Source organism: Mobula hypostoma, chromosome 17, assembly GCF_963921235.1.
Source record: "Mobula hypostoma chromosome 17, sMobHyp1.1, whole genome shotgun sequence".
NCBI lineage: Eukaryota > Metazoa > Chordata > Chondrichthyes > Myliobatiformes > Myliobatidae > Mobula > Mobula hypostoma.
Window position 1 is genome coordinate 70180242 of NC_086113.1, and position 24415 is coordinate 70204656.

At 44.1% G+C, this 24415-nt stretch overlaps 1 protein-coding gene across 1 annotated transcript in view; it reads right to left on the reverse strand.

Annotated features, from left to right (window-relative positions):
• The window catches only part of cdcp1b (CUB domain containing protein 1b), a 97178-nt gene that overhangs the window by 71441 nt on the left and 1322 nt on the right, over nucleotides 1-24415 (reverse strand). The window contains exons 2-3 of the mRNA XM_063070106.1: nucleotides 23376-23723; nucleotides 6940-7272 (exon numbers count right to left, since the gene is read on the reverse strand). Of these exons, the coding sequence (XP_062926176.1) occupies nucleotides 6940-7272; nucleotides 23376-23723 (681 nt within the window). The remainder of the gene's footprint in view (nucleotides 1-6939; nucleotides 7273-23375; nucleotides 23724-24415) is intronic.

The window sequence follows — 24415 nt, forward strand, 5'->3', positions numbered from 1 at the left end:
CTTCCAGGAATGCAGTTATGGCACCTTTAAGAGGACAGATGTCAGCGGCCATTGCCAGAAGAGAGGAAGGAGGGAGTACTTCAGCCAGATTAAAGCATTGGGGTGTAAAATTAGATTAGATTACATTAGATTCAACTTTACTGTCATTGTGCCGAGTACAGATACAAAGCCAACAAAATGCAGTTAGCATCTGACCAGAAATGCAAAGAATAGTGTTATTTACAAAATAACTGTGAATAAAAAGTGAGTGCTTCAGTACACAAATATTAAAGTACTGAGACAGTACAATATGGGTGCAATATTGCTTAGCGCTGTGATGTGAGGTTCAGCAGGGTCACAGCCTCAGGGAAGAAGCTCTTCCTGTGCCTGCTGGTGCGGGAGCGGAGGCTCCTGTAGCGCCTACCGGATGGGAGGAGAGTAAAAAGTCCATGGTTAGGGTGAGATACATCCCATGCTTTTCGCCCTGCCCAGGCAGTGTTTATGGTAGATGTTCTCAATGGTGGGCAATTGAGTGCTGATAATCCGCTGGGCAGTTTTCACCACACGCTGGAGTGCTTTGCGGTCCGATACGGGACAATTGCCATACCACACTGAGATGCAGTTGGTGAGTATGTTCTCAATGGTACAGCGGTAAAGGTCCGTCAGTATCCTGGGACAGAGGTGAGCTTTCTTGACCCTCCGCAGGAAATAAAGGCACTATTGTGCCTTTTTGATCAGGATGGAAGGGTTCAGGGGCCAGGTGAGATCCTCGGAAATGTGAACACCAAGGAATTTGAAGCTTGATACACGCTCCACTACAGCTCCGTTGATGTAGATGTGGCTCCTCGCATGCCTGAAGTCCACAATGGTCTCCTTAGTCTTCTGGGTGTTAAGGGCCAGGTTGTTGTCGGCACAACACACGGCCAGGTGCTGGAGCTTGTCCCTCTACCCAGCATTTTGTCAGCAATTGTACAGTCACTGGAGAACAAGATGGAGGATCTAAAGGTAAGATAGCTGTATTCACTGATTCATGGAGACATGTTGGTCAGGTCTGAGGGCTTCTTAATCCACTGGATGGACTGAACTGTTGATTGAAGAAGGAAAGAGGTGGAGGTCTATGCTTCATAATAAACTCTTCATGGTGCTCAGACACAGTGGCTGGGTCTCACTCTTGTTCTTCTGACCAGGAACATCTGATGATTAAGTTCCATCCGTTCTACTTATCGAGAATTCTGACCGCAGTTTACACACTGCTAAAGGTTGTCATACAAGCACTTAAGGTATTGATTGTCGCAATTAGCAAACAAGAAGCCACCTACACTGATGCTTTTCAATGCATTGCAAGGGACTTTAATCAGGCTTGCTACGAGAAATCTCTGCCCAATTATTATCAATATATCACCTGCAGCACCAGGGGTCCCAACACAATTGACCACTGTTGTATTTTGTATAGATTCTCTGATATTAAACGGAACCATTGACCATTGTTACATTATGATCAGGAATGCCCACCATTCCATCCTTAGATCAGAGCAGGACAACACACTGGCAATTCACTTACTAAAACACAATGACAAAATTTAAAATGACGCCTGAGTTATTTAGAATGACATCCAAGTTACAACTGAAATAAAAACGAACAACTCTAAACTTAGAAGAAACAATGGCTGCCCCATTCAAGTATTACACGTCCTTGATACAGTATAAAATAGCATCAAGAATTAAAGCTGAAATCTGAAAAAAAAGCTCTGAAATCAAATGAAAGTAACTGCCCCATTAAACCCAAATATTGCACATGCTCATGTATTGCACTTGGAGACTATTCATAGTGCCTATGGGAGGGTGGAAGGTATTATTCAACTGCACGCCAGCCCTGTGAAAATACGGTTTGTCAGTCTGGATGTTCATGCAGAGAGGTTTCTGTATCTCCTGCCAGATGGCTGGAGATTGGACAGGCAATTACTGGGGCTGGGATGAGTCCATCACAATTGCCATAGACAGCGTGAGTTATAGATGATTTCCATATCTGGTAGTTTGTCTGAATAATGTCTGGCCCTACATTCCTCCTTAGAACACCTGGAGAATAAAGATGCATACATAAGGCTCCTTTTCATTGACTACAGCTCTGCCTTTAATACCTTCATGCCAAATAAACTGATTCCTAAGCTCCGGAACCTGGGCCTTAGCACTCAGATCTGCAGCTGGATCTTCAACTTCCTCACAGATGGGACTCAGGCTGTAAAAATAGGGGACAAGCTCTCCTCTACAATCACTCTGAGCACCAGTGCCCCACAAGGCTGTGTACTCAGCCCCCTGCTGTACTCAATGTACACCCATGATCGTGCAGCCAAGTTTCCATCAAACTCAATATATAAGTTTGCTGATGACCAACAATTGTAGGCCGTATCTCGGGTAATGATGAGTTTGAGTACAGAGAGGAAATTAAGAACCTGGTGGCATGGTGCGAAGACAATAACCTATCCCTCAACGTCAGCAAGACGAAGGAATTGGTTGCTGACTTCAGAAGGAGTAGCGGACCGCACGACCCAATTTACATCGGTGGTGCACAAGTGGAACAGTTCAAAAGCTTTAAGTTCCTTGAGGTCAATATCACAAATGACCTGACTTGGTCCAACCAAGCAGAGTTCACTGCCAAGAAGGCCCACCAGCACCTTTACTTCCTGAGAAAACTAAAGAAATTTGGCCTGTCCCCTAAAACCCTTACTAATTTTTATAGATGCACCGTAGAAAGCATTCTTCTAGGGTGCATCACAACCTGGTATGGAAGTTGTCCTGTCCAAGATCGAAAGAAGCTGCAGGAGATCGCGAACACAGCCCAGTGCATCACACAAACCAATCTTCCGTCTGTGGACTCACTTTACACCGCACGCTGTCGGAGCAGTGCTGCCAGGATAATCAAGTACACGACCCACCCAGCCAACGCACTTTTTGTCCCTCTTCCCTCTGGGAGAAGGCTCAGGAGCTTGAAGACTCGTACGGCCAGATTTGGGAACAGCTTCTTTCCAACTGTGATAAGACTGCTGAACGGATCTGGGCCATACCTTCCAAATATCCGGACCTGCCTCTCGGTTTTTTTTTGCACTACCTTACTTTCCATTTTTCTATTTTCTATTTATGATTTATAATTTAAATTTTTAATATTTACTAATTTTTACTATTTTTATTATTTAATATTTGTAATCCAGGGAGCAAGAAGCGCAGAATCAAATATCGCTGTGATGATTGTACATTCTAGTACCAATTGTCTGGTGACAATAGAGTAGAAAGTATAATGTTTTGTGCAGTCCTGATCACTTGTTGAATTGCTTTCTGGTTGATTTGTTGCAGCCAGTGCACCATATGATGCAGTATATCAGTATTTTCTCAATGGTACATCAGTAAATGTTTACTAGTAGTTTTGGGGGCAGATTTGATCTCTTTAAATTGCTAAAATAGAGATATCTTAGCAATGATAAGACAGAGTAGGGACTGCTGAGCCTTCCCTGTATCAGTGTAGTGTTGGTGGTCCGAGACAGCTCTTCTTTTCTACTGCCAAGAACTTAAAGCTGGAGACTCTTTCCACTGCTTCATCGTTTGTGAGTAGTAGAGTCTGTTCATATCTTCTTGAGTTCCTTGTCAATGGTCATTTTTCATGTTGAGTGGAAGATTATGGTTATTGCACCATTCATACAGTTCCTACACCTCCTGCCTGCATGCCGTATCATTTTGTTTGTAGCTGATCCAATCACTGTGGTATCATTTGCAAATTTGATGATGGAGTTAATGGTATCAGCAGGGGCTCAGTCCTGGGTGAAAAGAGTGGAAAGCAGAGGGCTCAGTTGTGGGAGAAAATATCAAGGCTTTACATCGTAATGGGCATTGAGGGGCTAATGATTAGTTTTAAAGTGTGAATTCAAAGTCTACAATCATTTATCTGTAACTAACGTACTCTGTGTGGCTGAAATGTGCCTCGCAACCGAGACGTTAAAATAAACAACTGTATTTGTACTTCTTTGTTCTGAGAATCTCACACGTCTGCGGCTGAGCCAGCTTGCCTGATGTAAATATATATATTTGTGTGTGTGTATATTTGTGAACTAACACTTCAATAAAATGTGCAGCTGTTCTAGGACAGATTTTTGTTACCTCGCTGTTTGGTAGCGTTGCTGGAGTTCCACTAGACTACTGAGAAACTGATTGCTCAGCTTTGCCTTGAAGTCGTCTTGCAGGATGCAGTGGACTAATTATACACGGTTCTCTGATTTGCATGGTTGATGTTTTGAAGAATGCAGGGACGACGGTAAGGAACAGAGAGAGATAGATTGCAGTAAAAACTTCTGCTGCTGGTCAGCACAGTTGTGAAGGACACACCTAGGTACGCTAGCAAATCAGTGACAGCATGCCGACTAGTCCAGCTGCTGTGCATGTGCAGATACTGCGGAGAGCACATCTCAGCTCGTGAGCTCACTGTCAGTCTGTGTCCTCCCCAGGTGTCACTGGTTCATTGTCAAACCGAGCAAAGAGGCTCCTTAGCTCCTCAGCTCGTGTGGTGTCACTCCTTGCAGGGTCACTGATGGACCTGGTATCTTCCCACACAAGTCGGGTGATGGTGGGATCACTGAAGCGTGTCTCTATCTTCTGTTTGTATCTGTACTTGACAAACATTTTTTAAGGTTTGACCTGGTTTCACTGTGTGCTGCCTTGTCACTGGATCTGTAAGCAGCATCTTGAGCCATGAGCAAGTTCCAAACTTTGTTGTTCACCCATGGCTTCTGATTGAGGAACTCTCGGATGTTTTTATTGCTGGCATTTGATACAGTCCGTGGCTGTGGTGGTGTATTCCTCCAGGTCAATTCCCAAATCATGTGTTGTCTGGCACGCAAACAGATTCCATTCTGTGCAGTCAAAGCAGTCGCGAAGGCGTGAGACAGCTCCCTCAGGTCATACTGTCACAGTCTTGGCAATTGGTTTTGCCTTCCTTGTCACTGGTCTGCAGGCTGGAGTTAGAAATGAGGACAGTCCCAGTTGAGGGCATGGATACGCCTTGTATGTGCCCACAATATTGGTGTGAACCTGATTGCCTCTTGTGCGGCATTTCACATTCTGGCAAAATTTAGGGAGTAATGTCTTAAGGCTGGTTTGATTGGAGTCACCGGTGACAAAGAGGGCACTGTCAGGGTGGGCAGACAGTGACTTATTATAACTTCATACAGTTGTGCTAAAGCTGAGTCTTGGCTTATGGTGGTATGTAAACAACTGAGAATTCTCTCAGCAGACAGAAAGGCCTTCACTTTAGCATGAGATATTCCAGGTTGGGATATCAATGACTATCGACGATCAGAGTTCTTGCGTCGGACATTGTTAACATGGATGCAAAAACCTCCACCTGATTTCTTATTGGAATCTTGCGTTCTGTCCGCCTGGTAGCTAAATAGCTGTGTCGGCTACGTTATGAGCCAGCCGGGTTTCACTGAAGAACATTCCACAGCAGTCTAGAAAATTCCTTTGCGTGGCAAGTCTCAGTCTCATTTCATTATTTTATTAGTGATTAATCAGATGTTTGCAAGGGTCAATGACCCTGGCATTATCATTTCAGAGGGTCTGTCCTGTGCCAAGCACTTAACTGCTATTACAAAGGCAGCATGGAAGATCATCTCAAACTTCTAATTTCTTAGAAGTTTGTGAAGATTCTACATATCATCTAAAACTTTGACAAACCTATTTTTTTTGACAAAAACAGATGCGCAGTGGAGAGCAAACTGACTGGTTGCATCATGGCCTATATGGAAATGTCAATGTCCTTGAACAGGAAAGTACAGCCCAGTCCATCGCTGGTAAAGCCTTCCCCACCATGGAGCACATTTACAAGGAGCGCTGTTCCAGGAAAACAGTACCCCCACCACCAAGGCCATGCTCTCTTCTCGCTACCATCAGGAAGGAGGTACAGGAGCCTTAAGTTCCACACCATCAGGTTCATGAGCATTTATTACCCCTCAGATATCAGGCTCCTGAACCAGAGGGGTTATCTTCTCTCTCTCCAACACTGAACTGATTCCACAACCTATGGATTCACTTCCAAGGTCTCTACAACCTATATTCTCATTTTATATTACTTATTTACTATTACAATTTTGTTTTCTCTTTATTATCTGTACAATTTGTTGTCTTTTACACATGATTTGTTTGTCCCTCTTTTGTGCCCTTTTTCATTGATTCTATTGTGTTTCTTTGCAATTACTGTGAATGCCCGTAAGAAAATGATTCTCGGGGTAGTATATTACATATATATATTTTTTTGAATTTTGAACTTTGCTTGGCCATCGTGGAGAAGTTGCAGATGGCTTCACGTGTTGAGTGGTCTACAAAAGGAAGGAGAGGGGCAGACAAGGAAGGACAACAGACAGGGGCCCCATCCCTAAAAGATGCCAGACCCCTTCCTGAAGGACAGTAGTGACCAAAGAGAGTCTAAGACAACACTGAATATTGCCAGTTCAGATTCCTGGACTGTAGGAAATGTAGGACCCGAATTAAGCTGAGAATGGTGTGGGATTTAAGATCAAGCAGTTTATTAATAAACATGAGGTCAAGATTACTGGATGCTGTTCAAACTCATATGGATTTTAAAGGTCTTCTGGGGAAGAGAATATGCCACCTTAGCGGGTTTGACCTGCTCCTGACCCCAGATACACAGGGTAGTTAACTGCATTGTTACAGTCACATAATTCATGGGGAATGAGACAACAATGCCAGGACCCTGGGGAATGACTACATAACAGAACCCTCCTGTAGTTCCATCAGTATTGATGTAGCTTTACTCTCCAGAAGTTAGTAAAGGAGCCAACTTTAAACTGCCTACTGAAGATGGTGTCTGTCCCAGGCCAGTTCAGTTAGTGGGCTCCCACCATCACTGCACAAATCTGTTCAAAGGAGTTTCACCATTGGAAATGAAACAACACTCACCTCCATAGTCAGTAAAGACCTCAACTTTAAAGTGCAATGTCAGTCCAGTGGCGCTTGAACTATCCACATCACAGTTCTGCAAAGTCAGCATGAAACGTTTGTGAAATTGGTTTAACTTCTTTGTGAGCACAGATGGGCCAAAAAACCAGCCTGCCTCCCTTTTCACACAGCTGGGGAAGGTGGAGTTCTCCACTGTAACATTGGCATGGTGGTTGAAAGGAACAGCGAAGGTCCATGTCATTAGTTCATCATTCGGAAAATCCTGGGGCCAGTTTGCTGACATGAAGTGTACTGAAGTACCTGGCTGTAGCATCACTTCAACCATACTGAACCCTGGAAGGAAAAAGGAATTGGCATATGACTACTGGCACCAGGAAGGAGTTTTACTGCCCACAAACACCACCTTCCACCACTCTGCTCAGCTAGGCCCACATCTATAAGGCACAATGAATCTTCAGAACTTCTTCTACACTATCTTCCAATGCCAAGATTTGTACAAAGGAGGCAGGCACATGAGAACACCACCACCTGTGGATATAAGACAAGACAAAGCAGCAGAATTAAGCTGTTTGACCCATCAAGTCTGCTCCACTATTCAAATATGGCTGAACCTTTTATCCCCCCCTCCTCAGCCCCATTCCCCAGCCTTCTCCCCGTAACCTTTGATGCCATGTCCAGTCAAGAACCTATCAAGCTCTGCCTTAAATACGCCCAATGACCTGGCTTCCACAGCTGCCAGTGGTAACAAATTCCACAAATTCACCACACTCTGGCTGAAGAAATTTCTCCGCATTTCTGTCGGACACCTCTCTATACTGAGGCTGTGCTCTCTTGTCCACCATGGAAATCCTTTCCACATCTACTCCATCTAGACCTTTCAACATTCAAAAGGTTTCAATGAAATTCCCCCTCATCCTTCTAAATTCCAGCAAGTACAGACCCAGAGCTATCAAATGCTCCTTGTATGATAGCCCTTCTATTCCTGGAATCATCCTTGTGAACCACCTCTGAACCATCTCCAATGCCAGCACATCTCTTCTTAAATGAGGAGCCCAAAACTGTTCACAATATTCAAGGTGAGGCCTCACCAGTGTCTTATAAAGCCTCAGCATTATAACCTTGCTCTTGCATTCTAGACCTCTTGAAACGAATGCTAACATTGCATTTGCCTTCCTCACCACTGACTCTACCTGTAAGTTAACCTTTAGGGTGTTCTACACGAGGACTCCAAAGTCCCTTTGCATCTCAGATTTTTGGATTTTTCTCCCTGTTTAGAAAATAGTCTGCACATTTATTTCTACTACCAAAGTACAAGACCATGCATTTTCCAACATTGTAATTCATTTGCCACTTTCTTACCCATTCTCCAAATCTGTCTAACTTCTTCTGCAGCCTACCTGTTTCCACAACACTACCTGCCCCTCCACCAGTCTTTGTATCATCTGCAAACTTGGCAACAAAGCTATCATTCCATCATCTAAATCACTGATATACAGCATAAAATGTATTGCAGAACACCACTAGTCACTGGCAGCCAACCAGGAAAAAATCCTTTTAATCCCACTTGCTAGCTCCTGCCAATCAGCCAATGCTGTAATCATGCCAGTAACTTTGGTGTAATAGCATGGGCTCTTAACTTGGTAAATAGTCTCATGTATGGCATTTTGTCAAAGGCTTTCTGAAAGTCCAAATCTACAACATCCACTGCATTCCCTTTATCTATCATATTTGTAATCTCCACAAAGAATTCCAGCAGGCAAGATTTTCCCTTCAGGAAACCATGCTGACTTTGTCCTATCTTGGCCTAGGTCATCAAGTACTCCATAAACTCATCCTTAACAATTGACTCCAACATCTTCCCAACCACTGAGGTCAGGCTAACTAGTCTATAAATTCCTTTTTGCTGTCTTCCCCCTTTCTTAAAGAGTAGAGTGATATTTGCAGTTTTCCAGTCCTCTGACACTAGGCCAGAATCCAATGATTTTTGGAAGATCATTAGTAATGCCCCCACAATCTACCGCTACCTCTTTCACAACCTAGGGTGCAATTCATCTGGTCCGAGTGATTTACGTACCCTTAGGTCTTTCAGATTTTTGAACAGCTTCTCCCTTGTAATAACAACTGCACTATCTTCTCTCCCCTCACACCTTTCAACATCTGGCACACTGCTAGTAGCTTCCACAGTAAAGACTGATGTAAAATACTCACTTAGTTCATCTCGTCCCCAGTTATTATTTTTCCAGCCTCATTTTCTAGAGGTCCTATATAGACTCTCATCTTTCTTTTATTTCTTACATAGTTGAAAAGGCTTTTACTGTCCACTTTGATATTGTTTGCTAGCCTGTTTTCATATTTCATCTTTTCCCTCCTAATGATTCTTTTAGTTGCTCTTAGTAGATTTTAAAAGCTTTCCAATCCTTTATCTTCCTGTTAATTTTTGCTTTGTTGTATGCCCTCTCTTTTGCTTCTACATTAGCTTTGTAAAGCCCTTGTCAGCCGCAGTTGTACCATTTTGCCATTTGAATATTTATTCATTTTTAGATTACGTCTCTCCTGCACCTTCCTCATTTTTCACAGAAACTCACACCATTGCTGCACTGCTGACATCCCTGCCAGCAACTCCTTCCAATTTACTTTGGCCAACTCCTCTCTAATACCACTGTAATTTCCTTCACTCCACTGAAACTCTGCTGTGTCAGACTGAACTGTCTCCTGATCAAATTTCAAGTTGAACTCCCAATCATATTTTGATCACTGCCTCCCAAGGGTTCTTTTACCTTAAGCTCCCTAATCACCTCAAGTTCATAACACAATACCTAATCCAGTATAGTTGATCCCTAGTAGGCAAATGACAAACGGCTCTAAAAAGCCATCTTGTAGGCATTCAATCAACTCACTCTCTTGAAAACCATTATCAACCTGATTTTCTCAATTGACTTGAATGCAATGAGGTGGAGGATAAATGCGTGGCTGAGGGATTGGAGCAGGGGGCAGGGATTCAAGTATTTGGATCATTGGGACCTCTTTTGGCGCAGGCATGACCCGTACAAAAAGGACGGGTTACACTTGAATCCTAGGGGGACCAATATCCTGGCAGGGAGATTAGCGGGGGCTACTGAGCTGACTTTAAACTAGAATGGTTGGGGGGTGGGAATCAAATTAAAGAGGTTAGGCATGAGGAGGTTAGTTCACAACAGAGGGATGGGAACCAGTGCAGAGAGACAGAGGGGTGTAAAGTGAGGGTAGAAGCAAAAAGTACTAAGGAGAAAAGTAAAAGTGGCAGGCTGACAAATCCAGATAAGCATTAAAAAGGGCCACTTTTCAACATAATTGTACAAGGGCTAAGAGAGTTGTAAAAGAGCGCCTGAAGGCTTTGTGTGTCAATGCAAGGAGCATTCATAATAAGGTGGATGAATTGAAAGTGCAGATTGTTATTAATGATTATGATATAGTTGGGATCACAGAGACATGGCTCCAGGGTGACCAGGGATGGGAGCTCAACGTTCAGGGATATTCAATATTCAGGAGGGATAGACATGAAGGAAGGGGAGGTGGGGTGGCGTTGCTGGTTAGAGAGGAGATTAACGCAATAGAAAGGAAGGACATAAGCCGGAAGGATGTGGAATCGATATGGGTAGAGCTGCATAACAGTGAGGGGCAGAAAACACTGGTGGGAGTTGTGTACAGGCCACCTAACAGTAGTAGTGAGGTTAGGGATGGTATTAAACAGGAAATTAGAAATGTGTGCAATAAAGGAACAGCAGTTATAATGGGTGACTTCAATCTACATGTAGATTGGGTGAACCAAATTGGTAAAGGTGCTGTGGAAGAGGATTTCTTGTAATGTATTCAGGATGGTTTTCTGAACCAACATGTCGAGGAACCAACTAGAGAGCAGGCTATTCTAGACTGGGTATTGAGCAATGAGGAAGGGTTAATTAGCAATCTTGTCGTGAGAGGCCCCTTGGGTAAGAGTGACCATAATATGGTGGAATTCTTCATTAAGATGGAGAGTGACATAGTTAATTCACAAACAAAGGTTCTGAACTTAAAGAAGGGTAACTTTGAAGGTATGAGACTTGAATTAGCTAAGATAGACTGGCAAATGACACTTAAAGGATTGACGATGGATATGCAATGGCAAGCATTTAAAGGTTGCATGGATGAACTACAACAATCGTTCATCCCAGTTTGGCAAAAGAATAAATCAAGGAAGGTAGTGCACCAGTGGCTGACAAGGGAAATTAGGGATAGTATCAATTCCAAAGAAGAAGCATACAAATTAGCCAGAGAAAGTGGCTCACCTGAGGACTGGGAGAAATTCAGAGTCCAGCAGAGGAGGACAAAGGACTTAATTAGGAAGGGGAAAAAAGATTATGAGAGAAAACTGGCAGGGAAAATAAAAAATGACTGTAAAAGCTTTTATAGATATGTGAAAAGAAAAAGATTGGTAAAGACAAATGTAGGTCCCCTACAGACAGAAACAGGTGAATTGATCATGGGGAACAAGGACATGGCAGACCAATGGAATAATTACTTTGGTTCTGTCTTCACTAAGGAGGACATAAATGATCTTCCGGAAATAGTAGGGGACAGAGGGTCCAGTGAGATGGAGGAACTGAGGGAAATACATGATAGTAGGGAAGTGGTGTTAGGTAAATGGAAGGGATTAAAGGCAGATAAATCCCCAGGGCCAGATGGTCTGCATCCCAGAGTGCTTAAGGAAGTAGCCCAAGAAATAGTAGATGCATTAGTGATAATTTTTCAAAACTCTTTAGATTCTGGACTAGTTCCTGAGGATTGGAGGGTGGCTAATGTAACCCCACTTTTTAAAAAAGGAGGGAGAGAGAAAACAGGCAATTATAGACCGGTTAGCCTAACATCGGTGGTGGGGAAAATGCTAGAGTCAGTTATCAAGGATGTGATAACAGCACATTTGGAAAGCGGTGAAATCATCGGACAAAGTCAGCATGGATTTGTGAAAGGAAAATCATGTCTGACGAATCTCATAGAATTTTTTGAGGATGTAACTAGTACAGTGGATAAGGGAGAACCAGTGGATGTGGTATATTTGGATTTTCAAAAGGCTTTTGACAAGGTCCCACACAGGAGATTAGTGTGCAAACTTAAAGCACACGGTATTGGGGGTAAGGTATTGATGTGGATAGTGAATTGGTTGGCAGACAGGAAGCAAAGAGCAGGAATAAACGGGACCTTTTCAGAATGGCAGGCAGTGACTAGTGGGGTACCGCAAGGCTCAGTGCTGGGACCCCAGTTGTTTACAATATATATTAATGACTTCGATGAGGGAATTAAATGCAGCATCTCCACGTTTACGGACGACACGAAGCTGGATGGCAGTGTTAGCTGTGAGGAGGATGCTAAGAGGATGCAGGGTGACTTGGATAGGTTAGGTGAGTGGGCAAATTCATGGCAGATGCAATTTAATGTGGATAAATGTGAAGTTATCCACTTTGGTGGCAAAAACGGGAAAACAGATTATTATCTGAATGGTGGCCGATTAGGAAAAGGGAAGGTGCAACGAGACCTGGATGTCATTATACACCAGTCATTGAAAGTGGGCATGCAGGTACAGCAGGCAGTGAAAAAGGCGAATGGTATGCTGGCATTTATAGCAAGAGGATTCGAGTACAGGAGCAGGGAGGTACTACTGCAGTTGTACAAGGCCTTGGTGAGACCACACCTGGAGTATTGTGTGCATTTTTGGTCCCCTAATCTGAGGAAAGACATCCTTGCCATAGAGGGAGTACAAAGAAGGTTCACCAGATTGATTCCTGGGATGGCAGGACTTTCATATGATGAAAGACTGGATGAACTGGGCTTGTACTCGTTGGAATTTAGAAGGTTGAGGGGGGATCTGATTGAAATGTATAAAATCCTAAAGGGATTGGACAGGCTAGATACAGGATGATTGTTCCCAATGTTGGGGAAGTCCAGAACGAAGGGTCACAGTTTGAGGATAGAGGGGAAGCCTTATAGGACCGAGATTAGGAAAAACTTCTTCACACAGAGAGTGGTGAATCTGTGGAATTCTCTGCCACAGGAAACAATTGAGGCCAGTTCATTGGCTATATTTAAGAGGGAGTTAGATATGGCCCTTGTGGCTAAAGGGATCAGGGGATATGGAGGGAAGGCTGGTATAGGGTTCTGAGTTGGATGATCAGCCTTAATCATACTGAATGGCAGTGCAGGCTCGAAGGGCCGAATGGCCTACTCCTGCACCTATTTTCTATGTTTCTATGACTTGCACATTGAAATCTGCTATGACTATTATAACCATATCCAGCGGGCAGCCTTTGGAGCAGGCAGTGGAGTGAGAGGCAGCAGAGTGATAGGGCTTTGGCTCAACGGGCTTAGTCAGTAATGGGACGAGGCGAGGTAGATTTACCTGTGTTAATTGCGGAAAGGAAGTAGTATGAGTGTGAGGCCAGTTTTCTGTGCTCAGTGTCAGATGTGGGAGGTCCTGGAGTCTCCCAGCCTCCCGGACGGCCATATCTGCACCAGATGTGTCAAGCTGCAGCTCCTAAGGGACCAAGTTAGGGAACTGGAGATGCAGCTCGATGGCCTTTGTCTTGTCAGGGAGAGTGAGGAAGTGGTAGAAAGGAGTTATAGGCAGGTGACACACTGGGGCCACAGGAGACAGACAAGTGGGTCACAGTCTGGAGGGGGAAGGGGAAGAATCAGGTGCAAGAGAGTACCCCTGTGACTTTACCCCTTGACAATAAGTACTCCTGTTTGAGCACTGTTGGGGGGGGACAGCCTACCTGGGAGAAGTGACAGTGGCCGTGCCTCTGGCACAGAGTCCAGCTCTGTGGCTCAGAAGGGTAGGGAAAGGAAGTAGTGATAGGGGACTCTATAGTTAGGGGGTCAGACAGGCGATTCTGTGGACGCAGGAAAGAAACTCGGACGGTAGTTTGCCTCCCAGGTGCCAGGGTCCGGGATGTTTCAGGTCGTGTCCAAGATATCCTGCAGTGGGAGGGAGAACAGCCAGAGGCTGTGGTACATATTGGTACCAATGACATCGGTAGGAAAAGGGAAGAGGTCCTGAAAACAGACTACAGGGAGTTAGGAAGGAAGTTGAGAAGCAGGACCTCAAAGGTAGTAATCTCAGGATTACTGCCTGTGCCACGTGACAGTGAGTATAGGAATAGAATGAGGTGGAGGATAAATGTGTGGCTGAGGGGTTGGAGCAGGGGGCAGGGATTTAGATTTCTGGATCATTGGGACCTCTTTTGGGGCAGGTGTGACCTGTACAAAAAGGACAGGTTGCACTTGAATCCCAGGGAGACCAATAACCTGGCAGGGTGACTTGTTAAGGCTATTTGGGAGTGTTTAAACTACAATTGTTCGGGGGTGGGAACCGAACTGAAGAGACTGGGGAAGAGGCGGTTGGCTCACAAATAGAGAAAGCTTGTAGACAGTGCGAGAAGGAGGATAGGCAGGTATAGAGAAGGGACGCGCTCAGACTGAAGGTTTGAGATGTGTCTATTTTAACACAAGGAGTGTTGTGAACAAAGCGGATGAGCTTAGAGCATGGATCAGTACTTGGAGATATGGTGTGGTGGCCATTACAGAGACTTGGATGGCTCAGGGACAGGAATGGTTACTTCAAGTGCTGGGTTTTAGATGTTTCAGGAAGGACAGGGAGGGAGGCAAAAGAGGTGGGGGCGTGGCACTGTTGATCAGAGATAGTGAAAAGGTGGACGCCACGGAGGGATTGTCTGCGGAGTCTCTGTGGGTGGAGGTTAGGAACAGGAAGGGGTCAATAACTTTACTGGGTGTTTTTCACAGGCTGCCCGATAGTAACAGGGATATCGAGGAGTAGATAGGGAAACAGATCTTGGAAAGATGTAATTATAACAGAGTTGTCGTGCTGGGAGATTTTAATTTCTCAAATATCGATTGACATCTCCCTACAGCAAGGGGTTTAGATGGGGTGGAGTTTGTTAGGTATGTTCAGGAAGGTTTCTTGACACAATACATAGATAAGCCTACAAGAGGAGAGGCTGTACTTGATCTGGTACTGGGAAATGAACCTGGTCAGGTGTCAGATCTCTCAGTGGGAGAGCATTTTGGAGATAGTGATCATAATTCTATCTCTTTTACAATAGCATTGGAGAGAGATAGGAACAGACAAGTTAGAAAAGCATTTAATTGGAGTAAGGGGAATTATGAGGCTATCAGGCAGGAAATTGGAAGCTTAAATTGGAAACAGATGTTCTCAGGGAAAAGTACGGAAGAAATGTGGCAAATATTCAGGGGATATTTGTGTGGAGTTCTGCATAGGTACATTCCAATGAGACAGGGAAGTTATGGTAGGGTAGAGGCACTGTGGTGCACAAAGGCTGTTGTAAATCTAGTCAAGAAGAAAAGCTTACAAAAGGTTCAGAGAGTTAGGTAATATTAGAGATCTAGAAGATTATAAGGCTAATAGGAAGGAGCTTAAACAGGAAATTAGGAGAGCCAGAAGGGGCCATGTGAAGGCCTTGGCGGGCAGGATTAAGGAAAACCCTGAGGCATTCTACAAGTATGTGAGGAGCAAGAGGATAAGACGTGAAAGAATAGGACCAATCAAGTGTGACAGTGGAAAAGTATGTATGGAACCAGAGGAGATGGCAGAGGTAATGAAAACTTTACTTCAGTATTCACTATGGAAAAGGATCTTGGTGATTGTTGTGATGACTTGCAGCAGACTGAAATGCTGGAGCATGTAGATATTAAAAAAGAGGATGTGCTGGAGCTTTTAGAAAGCATCAAGTTGGATAAGTCGCTGGGACTGGATGAGATGTACCCCAGGCTACTGTGGGAGGTGAGAAGGAGATTGCTGAGCCTCTGGCGATGATCTTTGCATCATCGATGGGGACGGGAGACGTTCCGGAAGATTGGAGGGTTGCGGATGTTGTTCATTTATTCAAGAAAGGGAGTAGAGATAGCCCAGGAAATTATAGGCCAGTGAGTCTTACCTCAGTGGCTGGTAAGTTGATGGAGAAGATCCTGAGAGGCAGGATTTATGAACGTTTGGAGAGGTATCATATGATTAGGAATAGTCAGCATGGCTTTGTCAAGGGCAGGTCGTGCCTTACGAGCCTGATTGAATTTTTTGAGGATGTGACTAAACACATTGATGAAGGAACAGCAGTAGATATATTGTATATGGATTTAAGCAAGACATTTGATAAGGTACCCCATGCAAGGCTTATTGAGAAAGTAAGGAGGTATGGGATCCAAGGGGACATTGCTTTGTGGATCCAGAACTGGCTTGCCCACAGAAGGCAAACAGTGATTATAGACAGGTCATACTCTGCACGGAGGTTGGTGACCAGTGGTGAGCCTCAGGGATCTGTTCTGGGACCCTTACTTTTCGTGATTTTTATAAATGACCTGGATGAGAAAGTGGAGGGATGGGTTTGTAAGTTTGCTGATGACACAAAGGTTAGAGGTGTTGTGGATAGTCTGGAGGGCTGACAGAGGTTACAGCGGGACATTGATAGGATGCAAAACTGGGCTGAGAAGTGGCAGATGAAGTTCAACCCAGATAAGTGTGAAGTGGTTCATTTTGGTAGGTCAAATATGATGGCAGATTATAGTATTAATGGTAAGACTCTTGGCAGTGTGGAGGATCAGAGGGATCTTGGGGTCTGAGTCCATAGGACGCTCAAAGCAGCTGTGCAGGTTGACTCTGTGGTTAAGAAGGCATACAGTGTATTGGCCTTCATCAATCGTGGAATTGAATTTAGGAACCGAGAGGTAATGTTGCAACTATATAGGACCCTGGTCAGACCCCACTTGGAGTACTGTACTCAGTTCTGGTCACCTCACTACAGGAAGGATGTGGAAGCCATAGAAAGGGTGCAGAGGAGATTTACAAGGATGTTGCCTGGATTGGGGAGCATGCCCCTTATGAGAATAGGTTGAGTGAACTTAGCCTTTTCTCCTTGGAGCGATGGAGGATGAGAGGTGATCTGATAGAGGTGTACAAGATGATGAGAGGCATTGATTGTGTGGATAGACAGAGGCTTTTTCCCAGGCCTGAAATGGTTGCCACAAGAGGACACAGGTTTAAAGTGCTGGGGAGTAGGTACAGAGGAGATGCCAGGGGTAAGTTTTTTACGCAGAGTGGTGAGTGCTTGGAATGGACTGCCAGAAACAGTGGTGGAGGCAGATACGATAGGGTCTTTTAAGAGACTTTTGGATAGGTACACGGAGCTTAGAAAAATACAGGGCGATGGGGAAGTCTAGAAATTTCTCAGGTAGGGACATGTCCGGCACAACTTTGTGGGCCAAAGGGCCTGTATTGTGCTGTAGGTTTTCTATGTTTCTAACATTGCCCTTTTGATATGCCTTTTCTATTTCCCGTTGTAATCTGTGGTCCACATCCCAGCTACCATTGGGAGGCCTGTATATAACCGCCATCAGGGTCCTTGCAGGTTCTTAACTCAACCCACAAGGATTTAACACCTTCCGATGCTACGTCACATCTTTCTACTGATTTCATGCCATTCTTTACCTGCAGAGTCAAGCCACCCCCTCTGCCTACCTTATTATCCCTCCGATACATGTAATCTTGGACATTCACCTCACAACTACAACCATCCTCAGCCACAATTCAGTGATGGCCATACATCATACCTGGCAATCTGTAATTGTGCAACAAGATCATCCACCTTATTTCTTATACTCCGTACATTGAGATATAACACGTCGAGTAATATATTTGCTACCCTATTTGATCTTGCACTGATACTCACTTTTATTTTGGGCTGCTCGCTGTGTGACCAGAGACCCGAGTTCTTTGGGCACAGAGCTCGGAAGAAGCTATGCAACAGACTTTTAACACCGTAAATCAGCGAGTTGCATTGTTATGTCTCCCCTCTCACTGTGAAATGGGGACACCTCTCTTTCCCTTATTGGGGAGAGAGAGAGCTTGTGCTATGTCAAATTACTGGGTGAACGAGTAGTTTTTGGGGTACTGCAAGTCTGTGACTTTAATGATGCTTTGCTGCACGCCTGCATGTTCGGTGGGGGGGGATGATGCTTTTTTGCTGGTGGCGGGGTCATTACTTTGCTGCTGCTTATGCTTGGGAGGGGGAGTTGGGGGGGGCTTTGGGGTTCTAACATTTGACTGTCAGTCATTCTTTGGGGCACTGTGTTTTTGTGGATGTTTGCAAAGAAAAAGTATTTCAGGATGTATATTGTATACATTTCTCTGACATTAAATGTACCTATTGAAACCTATTACAGGCTGCTATCATCTGCCTGCCCTTCCCGACAGTCTGACTGCACGCTATCTTTGCTTTTTTTAACCATCTGTCCTATCCTGAGTCCCTTCACTCTGGTTTCCACCCTGCTGCCAAATTAGTTTAAACTCTCCCCAACAGCTCTAACAAACCTGCCCAGAGAATATTGGTCCCCCTTGGGTTCAGGTGTAACCTGTCACTTTTGTACAGGTCATACCTCCCCCACAAGAGATCCCAATGATCCAGGAACCTGAAGCCCTGCCCCCTGCACCAGCTTCTCAGCCACGCATTAATTTGCTAAATCATCCTGTTTCTACCCTCACTGGCGCGTGGCACAGGCAGCAATCCAGAAATTACCACCCTGGAGGTCCTGCTTCCCAGATTTCTGCCTAGCTCTCTAAATTCTCCTTTCAGGACCTCTTTGCTTTTCCTTCCTACGTCATTGGTACCAATATGTACCAAGACATCTGGCTGCTCTCCCTCCCCCTTCAAACTGCAGTGGATGCGATCTGAGACATCCCTGACCCTGACCCTGGCACCTGGTATTCTTCCAACTTACTCACCATTCTGATGGAAAAATATCATGGTCTCAATCCTGCAGTCTCAGAAAATTCCTCAAACCTTTTACAACTCTGAATATTTCAGACAAATTACTTTGTGTTATCTGCAGCAAAAGCTGCAACACCACACCATCCCTAACCATGTCACTTCATCCCTGATGATAGAGTATCAACGCTAATCACAACCCATCTTCACTGACCACATCACAGAGACAGTATGGCACTGGAGAGTACAGCAGAACAGTGGGATTTGGGAACACAGATCTATAATTCCATGAAAGTGGTGTCACAGGTAGATAGGGTCATAAAGAGAGCTTTTGGCTCATTGGCCTTCATACACCAAAGTAGAAAGCACAGGAGATGGGATGTTATGTTGAAGTTATATGAGACGTTGATGAAACCAATTTTGGAAAATATTGTAGACTTCTGATCACCTACCTCTTGGAAAAATATCAATAAGTTTGAAAAAGTACAGAGAAAATTTACAAGGATTTTGCTGTGACTGAAGGACCTGAGTTCCTGGGAAAGGTTGAATACGTTAGGACAGCATTCCCTGGAGCGTAGGAGAATGAGGCGAAGTTTGAAAGAGGTATACAAAATTTTGAGGGGTATAGAAAGGGTAAATGCAAACAGGCTTTTTTTCCTACTAAAGTTGTGTGAGACCAGAACTAGAGATCATAAATTAAGGGTGAAAGGTGAAATATTGAAGGGGAACCTGAGGGGGAACTTCTTCACTCAGAGGATGAGGTGAGTGTGGCACGAGCTGCTGAATGGTTACTTCAAAGATAGTTGAGTGCACACTAGGAAGATCAAAGGGTGTGCACAGACCATTGAATGTGGAAGGGTAGAAGACTGGACAGACCCTTTGGCCGTGATGTTGTGCCAAACTAAGTCAACTAGCAAGTAAAACGCTTATCTAGTCACTTCTGTATACACAATATTTATACCCTTCCCTTGGATACACAATATTTATACCCCTCCATTGCATTCACAATATTTATACCCCTCCATTCTCTGCACATTAAGACCTCCACTGTGTTCACCTCACTGCCATTCACAGTGCATTCCAGACAACCACAAAAAACTTGCCCCCTATATCCCCTTTGAAAATACTGCCACTCACCTTAAATACATGCCCTGTAGAATTAGATCGTTATTTAAATCCTGGGAAAAAGCTACCAGTTGTCTACTCCATCTATACCTCTCACAATCCTACAAGTTTCTATCAGGATTCCCTTCAGTCTATGCCGTTCCAGAGAAAACAATCCAATTTTGGCAAACCTCTCTCTACAGGACATGCCCTCTAATCCTAGTAAACCTCTTCTGCACCCTCTCCAAACCCTCAACATCCTTCCTATAAAGGGCCGACTAGAATTCAGTGCAGTGCTCTAGATGCAGCCTATCTAGACTTTTATAAAGCTGCTACACACTGACTCTTGAACTCAGTGCGTCACTAATGAAGGCAAGCATGCATACGCCTCCTTTACTACTCTTTCAACCTGTCGGCCACTTCCAGGGATGTATGGATGTGGACCTCTGTACATCCATATTGTTAAGGTTCTTGCTATAAGCAGTGCACTGTCCCTCTATCTTGCAGCTCTCAAAGTGCTGCAGCTCAGACTTTACTGGATTAGACTCCATCTGCCATTTCTCTGCCCATAACTATCCTATTGTATCCTTTGGCAATTTATATACTATCCAGAGCACCACCTATCTTTACATTGTCTCAGAACTTACTAAGCGACTCCTGCATTTTTCAATCAGGTCAATTAAGTCAGTTGGCAGAGAGTGCAAGAATCTCTTGTGGCCAATCCCTTTAAAATATTAATGTTGTTTTGGATAGTGTTAGGGTGACGACTGTTGAGGAGAAGGTAACTGTAGCCAAGAACATGGCTCAGCAACTGTGGCACAGTGAGGAAGGGTGAAGACAACCAGGGCTATAGTGATAAAGGACTTAACAGTTTGGAGGGGGAAAAAGATTAGAAGTGCCGTAGCCTCAAATGGGAATTCAGGATGGTGTGTTGTCACCCTGTTGACAAGGTCAGGCATGCCTCAGAGCGGCCACAAGCGGGAGGGTGAGCAGTCAGAGGTGTTGTGAGTGTTGCTTTGACCCCAGCATCTGCAGAGTATTTTGCGTTTAGTCAGAAGTGTACGTTGGCTCTAATGACATGGGTCGAAAGGGGGTTGAGGTTCTGAGGAGTGGACACAGGGAGTTAAGGAAGAGGTTAAGAAGTGTGATCTCCAGGGCAGTTATCTCTGGATTGCTAAATGGTGCCACTCACCAATAATGTCACGATAGAAGAATACGGCAAATGGGTGCCTCAGTGAACAAAAATGGTGCAGGGGGCTGAGGCTCAGATTTATGGACTATTGGGGCCTCTTGGGGCAGTGATGGCCTTTACAAGGCAGACAGATGCTCCGAAATAGGAACAGGACCAGTATCCTAGAAGGCAGATTTACTTATGCTCCTAGACTGTCATGGGATGGGACTGTAGGCTGCAATGGAGAGGCAGGATAGTGACAGAGAAGACACTAAAACAAATTAAACAGGGAGCAAGACTATGAGTGAGGAAAGATGGTTGGATTAAATTGCAATTTCTTCAATCAAGCGGTCTGACAGGTAAAGCAGGTGAGCATAAGGCATAGATAGGTATGTTGATTTGTGATACTACAGAAACATGGCTGAGGGGAGGGTAGGCGTAGAAGCTGAATGTTCCAGGATAAAGGTGCTCAAGGTAGAAATGAATAATCTATCACAATGCAGTAAAGGGAATAACAGAGGCTACAGAGAGGAGCTTGCCCAGGTGGATTGGAGAGGGATACTAGCAGGGATGACGGCAGAGCAGAGATGGCTGAAGATCTTGGGAATAGTGCAGGATAGATATGTCTCAGAGAGGCAGAAGTTATCAGGTGGCAGGAGTAGGCACCATGGCTGACGAGGGAAGTTAAGTACTACATAAAAGCCAAGGAAAAGGCATGTCAGGTAGCAAAAATGAGTGGGAAGTTGGATGATTGAGAAACTTTAAAAAACCAACAAAAGGCAACTAAAAAAGCTACAGGAAGTGAAAAGATTAAATGTGTGGGCAGACTAGCCAATTAATATAAAGCAGGACACCTATTTTTTCCCATTACATAGAGAGTAAAAGGGAGGTGAGAGTTGCTATTGGACCACTGAAAAATGATGCTGGTGAGGTAGTAATGGGGACAAAGAAATGGCAGGTGAACTTAATGGAATTTTTTTAGCCAGAGAGTAGCAAATCTGTGGAATGCTCTTCCACAGACTATGGTGGAGATCAAGTCTGTGCATATGTTTAAGGTGGAAGTTATTCGTTTCCTGATCAGTCAGGGCATCAAAGGATATGGCGAGAAGGCAGGTGTATGGAGTTGAGTGGGATCCAAGATCATCCATGATAGAATGACAGAGCAGAGTCGATGGGCTGAATGGCCAAATTCTGCTCCTATGTTTTATGGTCTAAAGAAGAAGGAGCCAAGAGAGGATGAGGAGTTGCTTTTTTGATTATGAGGAATATCTAGTTTGGCACGGACTAGAAGAGCTGAGATGGCCTGTTTCTGTGCTGTAATGGTTATATGGTTACAGCAGACATTACTGCAGGATCAGTTGGTAAGGCTTTATGGATAGAGCTCTGAAACAGGAAGGAGATGACTACCCTTTTGGAATTGTGCTATAGACCCCCAAATAGTCTTTGGGAATGAGAGGAACAAATTTTCAGGGAGACTGGAGAGAGTTTAAGAATAAAGATGTCATAGTACAAGACTTTAACTTGCCTGACATCGACTGGGATTGCCAAAGTGCTAAAGGTCCAGATGGGGTGGAATTTATCCAGTGTATTCAGGAAAGTTTCCTCAGGCAGCATATAGAGGGACCTACCAGGGAAGGGATAAAGCTTCATCTCTCCTGGGAAATAAGAAAAGGCAAGTGACTGAGGTAATAGTAAGGAAGCATTTTAGGGCCAGTGACAATATTTCCACTAGTTTTACAATACTTATGCAAGGAGCAGAACTGGATCATATGTTTGACTACAGAACTGGGGCAAGGTAAATTTTCATGGTGTTAGACAAGAGGTTACAGTGATTGATTGGGCCTGGTTATTTGCAGGTAAAGGGACATCTAGCAAATGGGAGGTTTTTAAAAAGGTAAGATAGTCGGATTTCAAGAACTCAATGTTCCTGTTAAAGTAAAAGGCAAAGCTGCTGGGCGTAGGAACCCTAGGTATTGTAACTTTAATCAAGAAAAAGGAGGTTTGGGGCACATATGGGCAGTTGGGATCAAGTGAGTCAATAGAGTTTTGGCAGAGAAAATAGTTTTCTTTTTTTTTAAGTATATTAAGGGGAAAAGAGTGACCAGGGAGAAAATAGAGCCTCTCAAAGAAGAAAATGAAAATCAGTAAGGGAGCCATTAGAGATGGACAAAAATCTTAATGCTTATTTTTTTTCTGCTTTTACCATGGTGTACGATATGAAGACTTGGTCAAAATAACTCTCCATTTCCCTCCAAGACCCTATTAAAATGGACAGGAAGAAACAGACAGACAGACAACAAAACCAAAAAGACTTGTTATAAAACTTATTTCAAGGCGTAAAAGCAATATGTACGTACTTTTTATAGGCTTCACAAAAGTAAGTTCAAATCCTGGATCATCAATCATTGTGGTCCAAGGAACCTCAAGGGCTATCAGTGTTCTGCCTTGAATCTTCAGACTGTAAATAGTCCCATTCCTACAAAAGGTACCAACAAGTACTTCCTTTTTATTGTCATAACTGACATGTCCTTTAATCATGTACTTCACCAAGTCTGCACAATGGCCAGAATCTATCTGTTGTAGGTGATCCTGAGGAAACTTTATCCACACACCAACATTGTAAAGCACATTGATGGCCCAGATGTATGTAGTGTTCAGCCTTGGGAGATTTTGAGGTAGAAGATCTTCGAGGTCATCAGCTTCAGCTGTTACAAGAAAAAGTAAAGACTCAGGTTTGGAAATGACAGGCTCATTTCATCTAAACTGTATGACGGAAGGTGGAAGAGGTGAGGGAGAATACAACTACTGATTTCCCCCTCATCTCTGTGGATCTGGAGACTCAAACCAGAACAAACTTTTCTTAGGTTTGCGGCAGGAACTTTTATGCAGAGCTTCACAAATACAGGTAACCAAAAGTTTGGAGTTGGGTTTTAAGTAATATTTAAAGGATGAGGGTGAGGTGGAGGACTTATGTTGGGAATTCCAGAGCTTGCAGTCTTGGCTGCCATGATGGAAGGGTTTAAAAATGTTAACCTAATGTTGACGTAATCCCACCATGGGTGGTCCCAAGCCCGTTTGAGAAAGGAGGAGGGTTAGCATTGAGCCATAAAAAAAAGTGCTAAATAAATGCCAACAGAAACTCCAAAGACCTCATCCCTGGGAGAAGAACGATACACCAAGAAGATGGGCTGCACCCAGGAAAATTTGAAAGACTGGCTCAGGAGAAGGGACTCAGGCTTAAGCGGCTGTCAGTGGCCTGTGTTCCAGCAGGGTGATAGGCTTAAGAAGAAGAAGAAAGGTCAACACTTGGGAAATGTAGAGAATTTGGAGGTGGGAGAAGATTGCAGAGATGAGAAGAGCCCTGAAGACCTACCCATCTTAGTGACCACTGACTGGC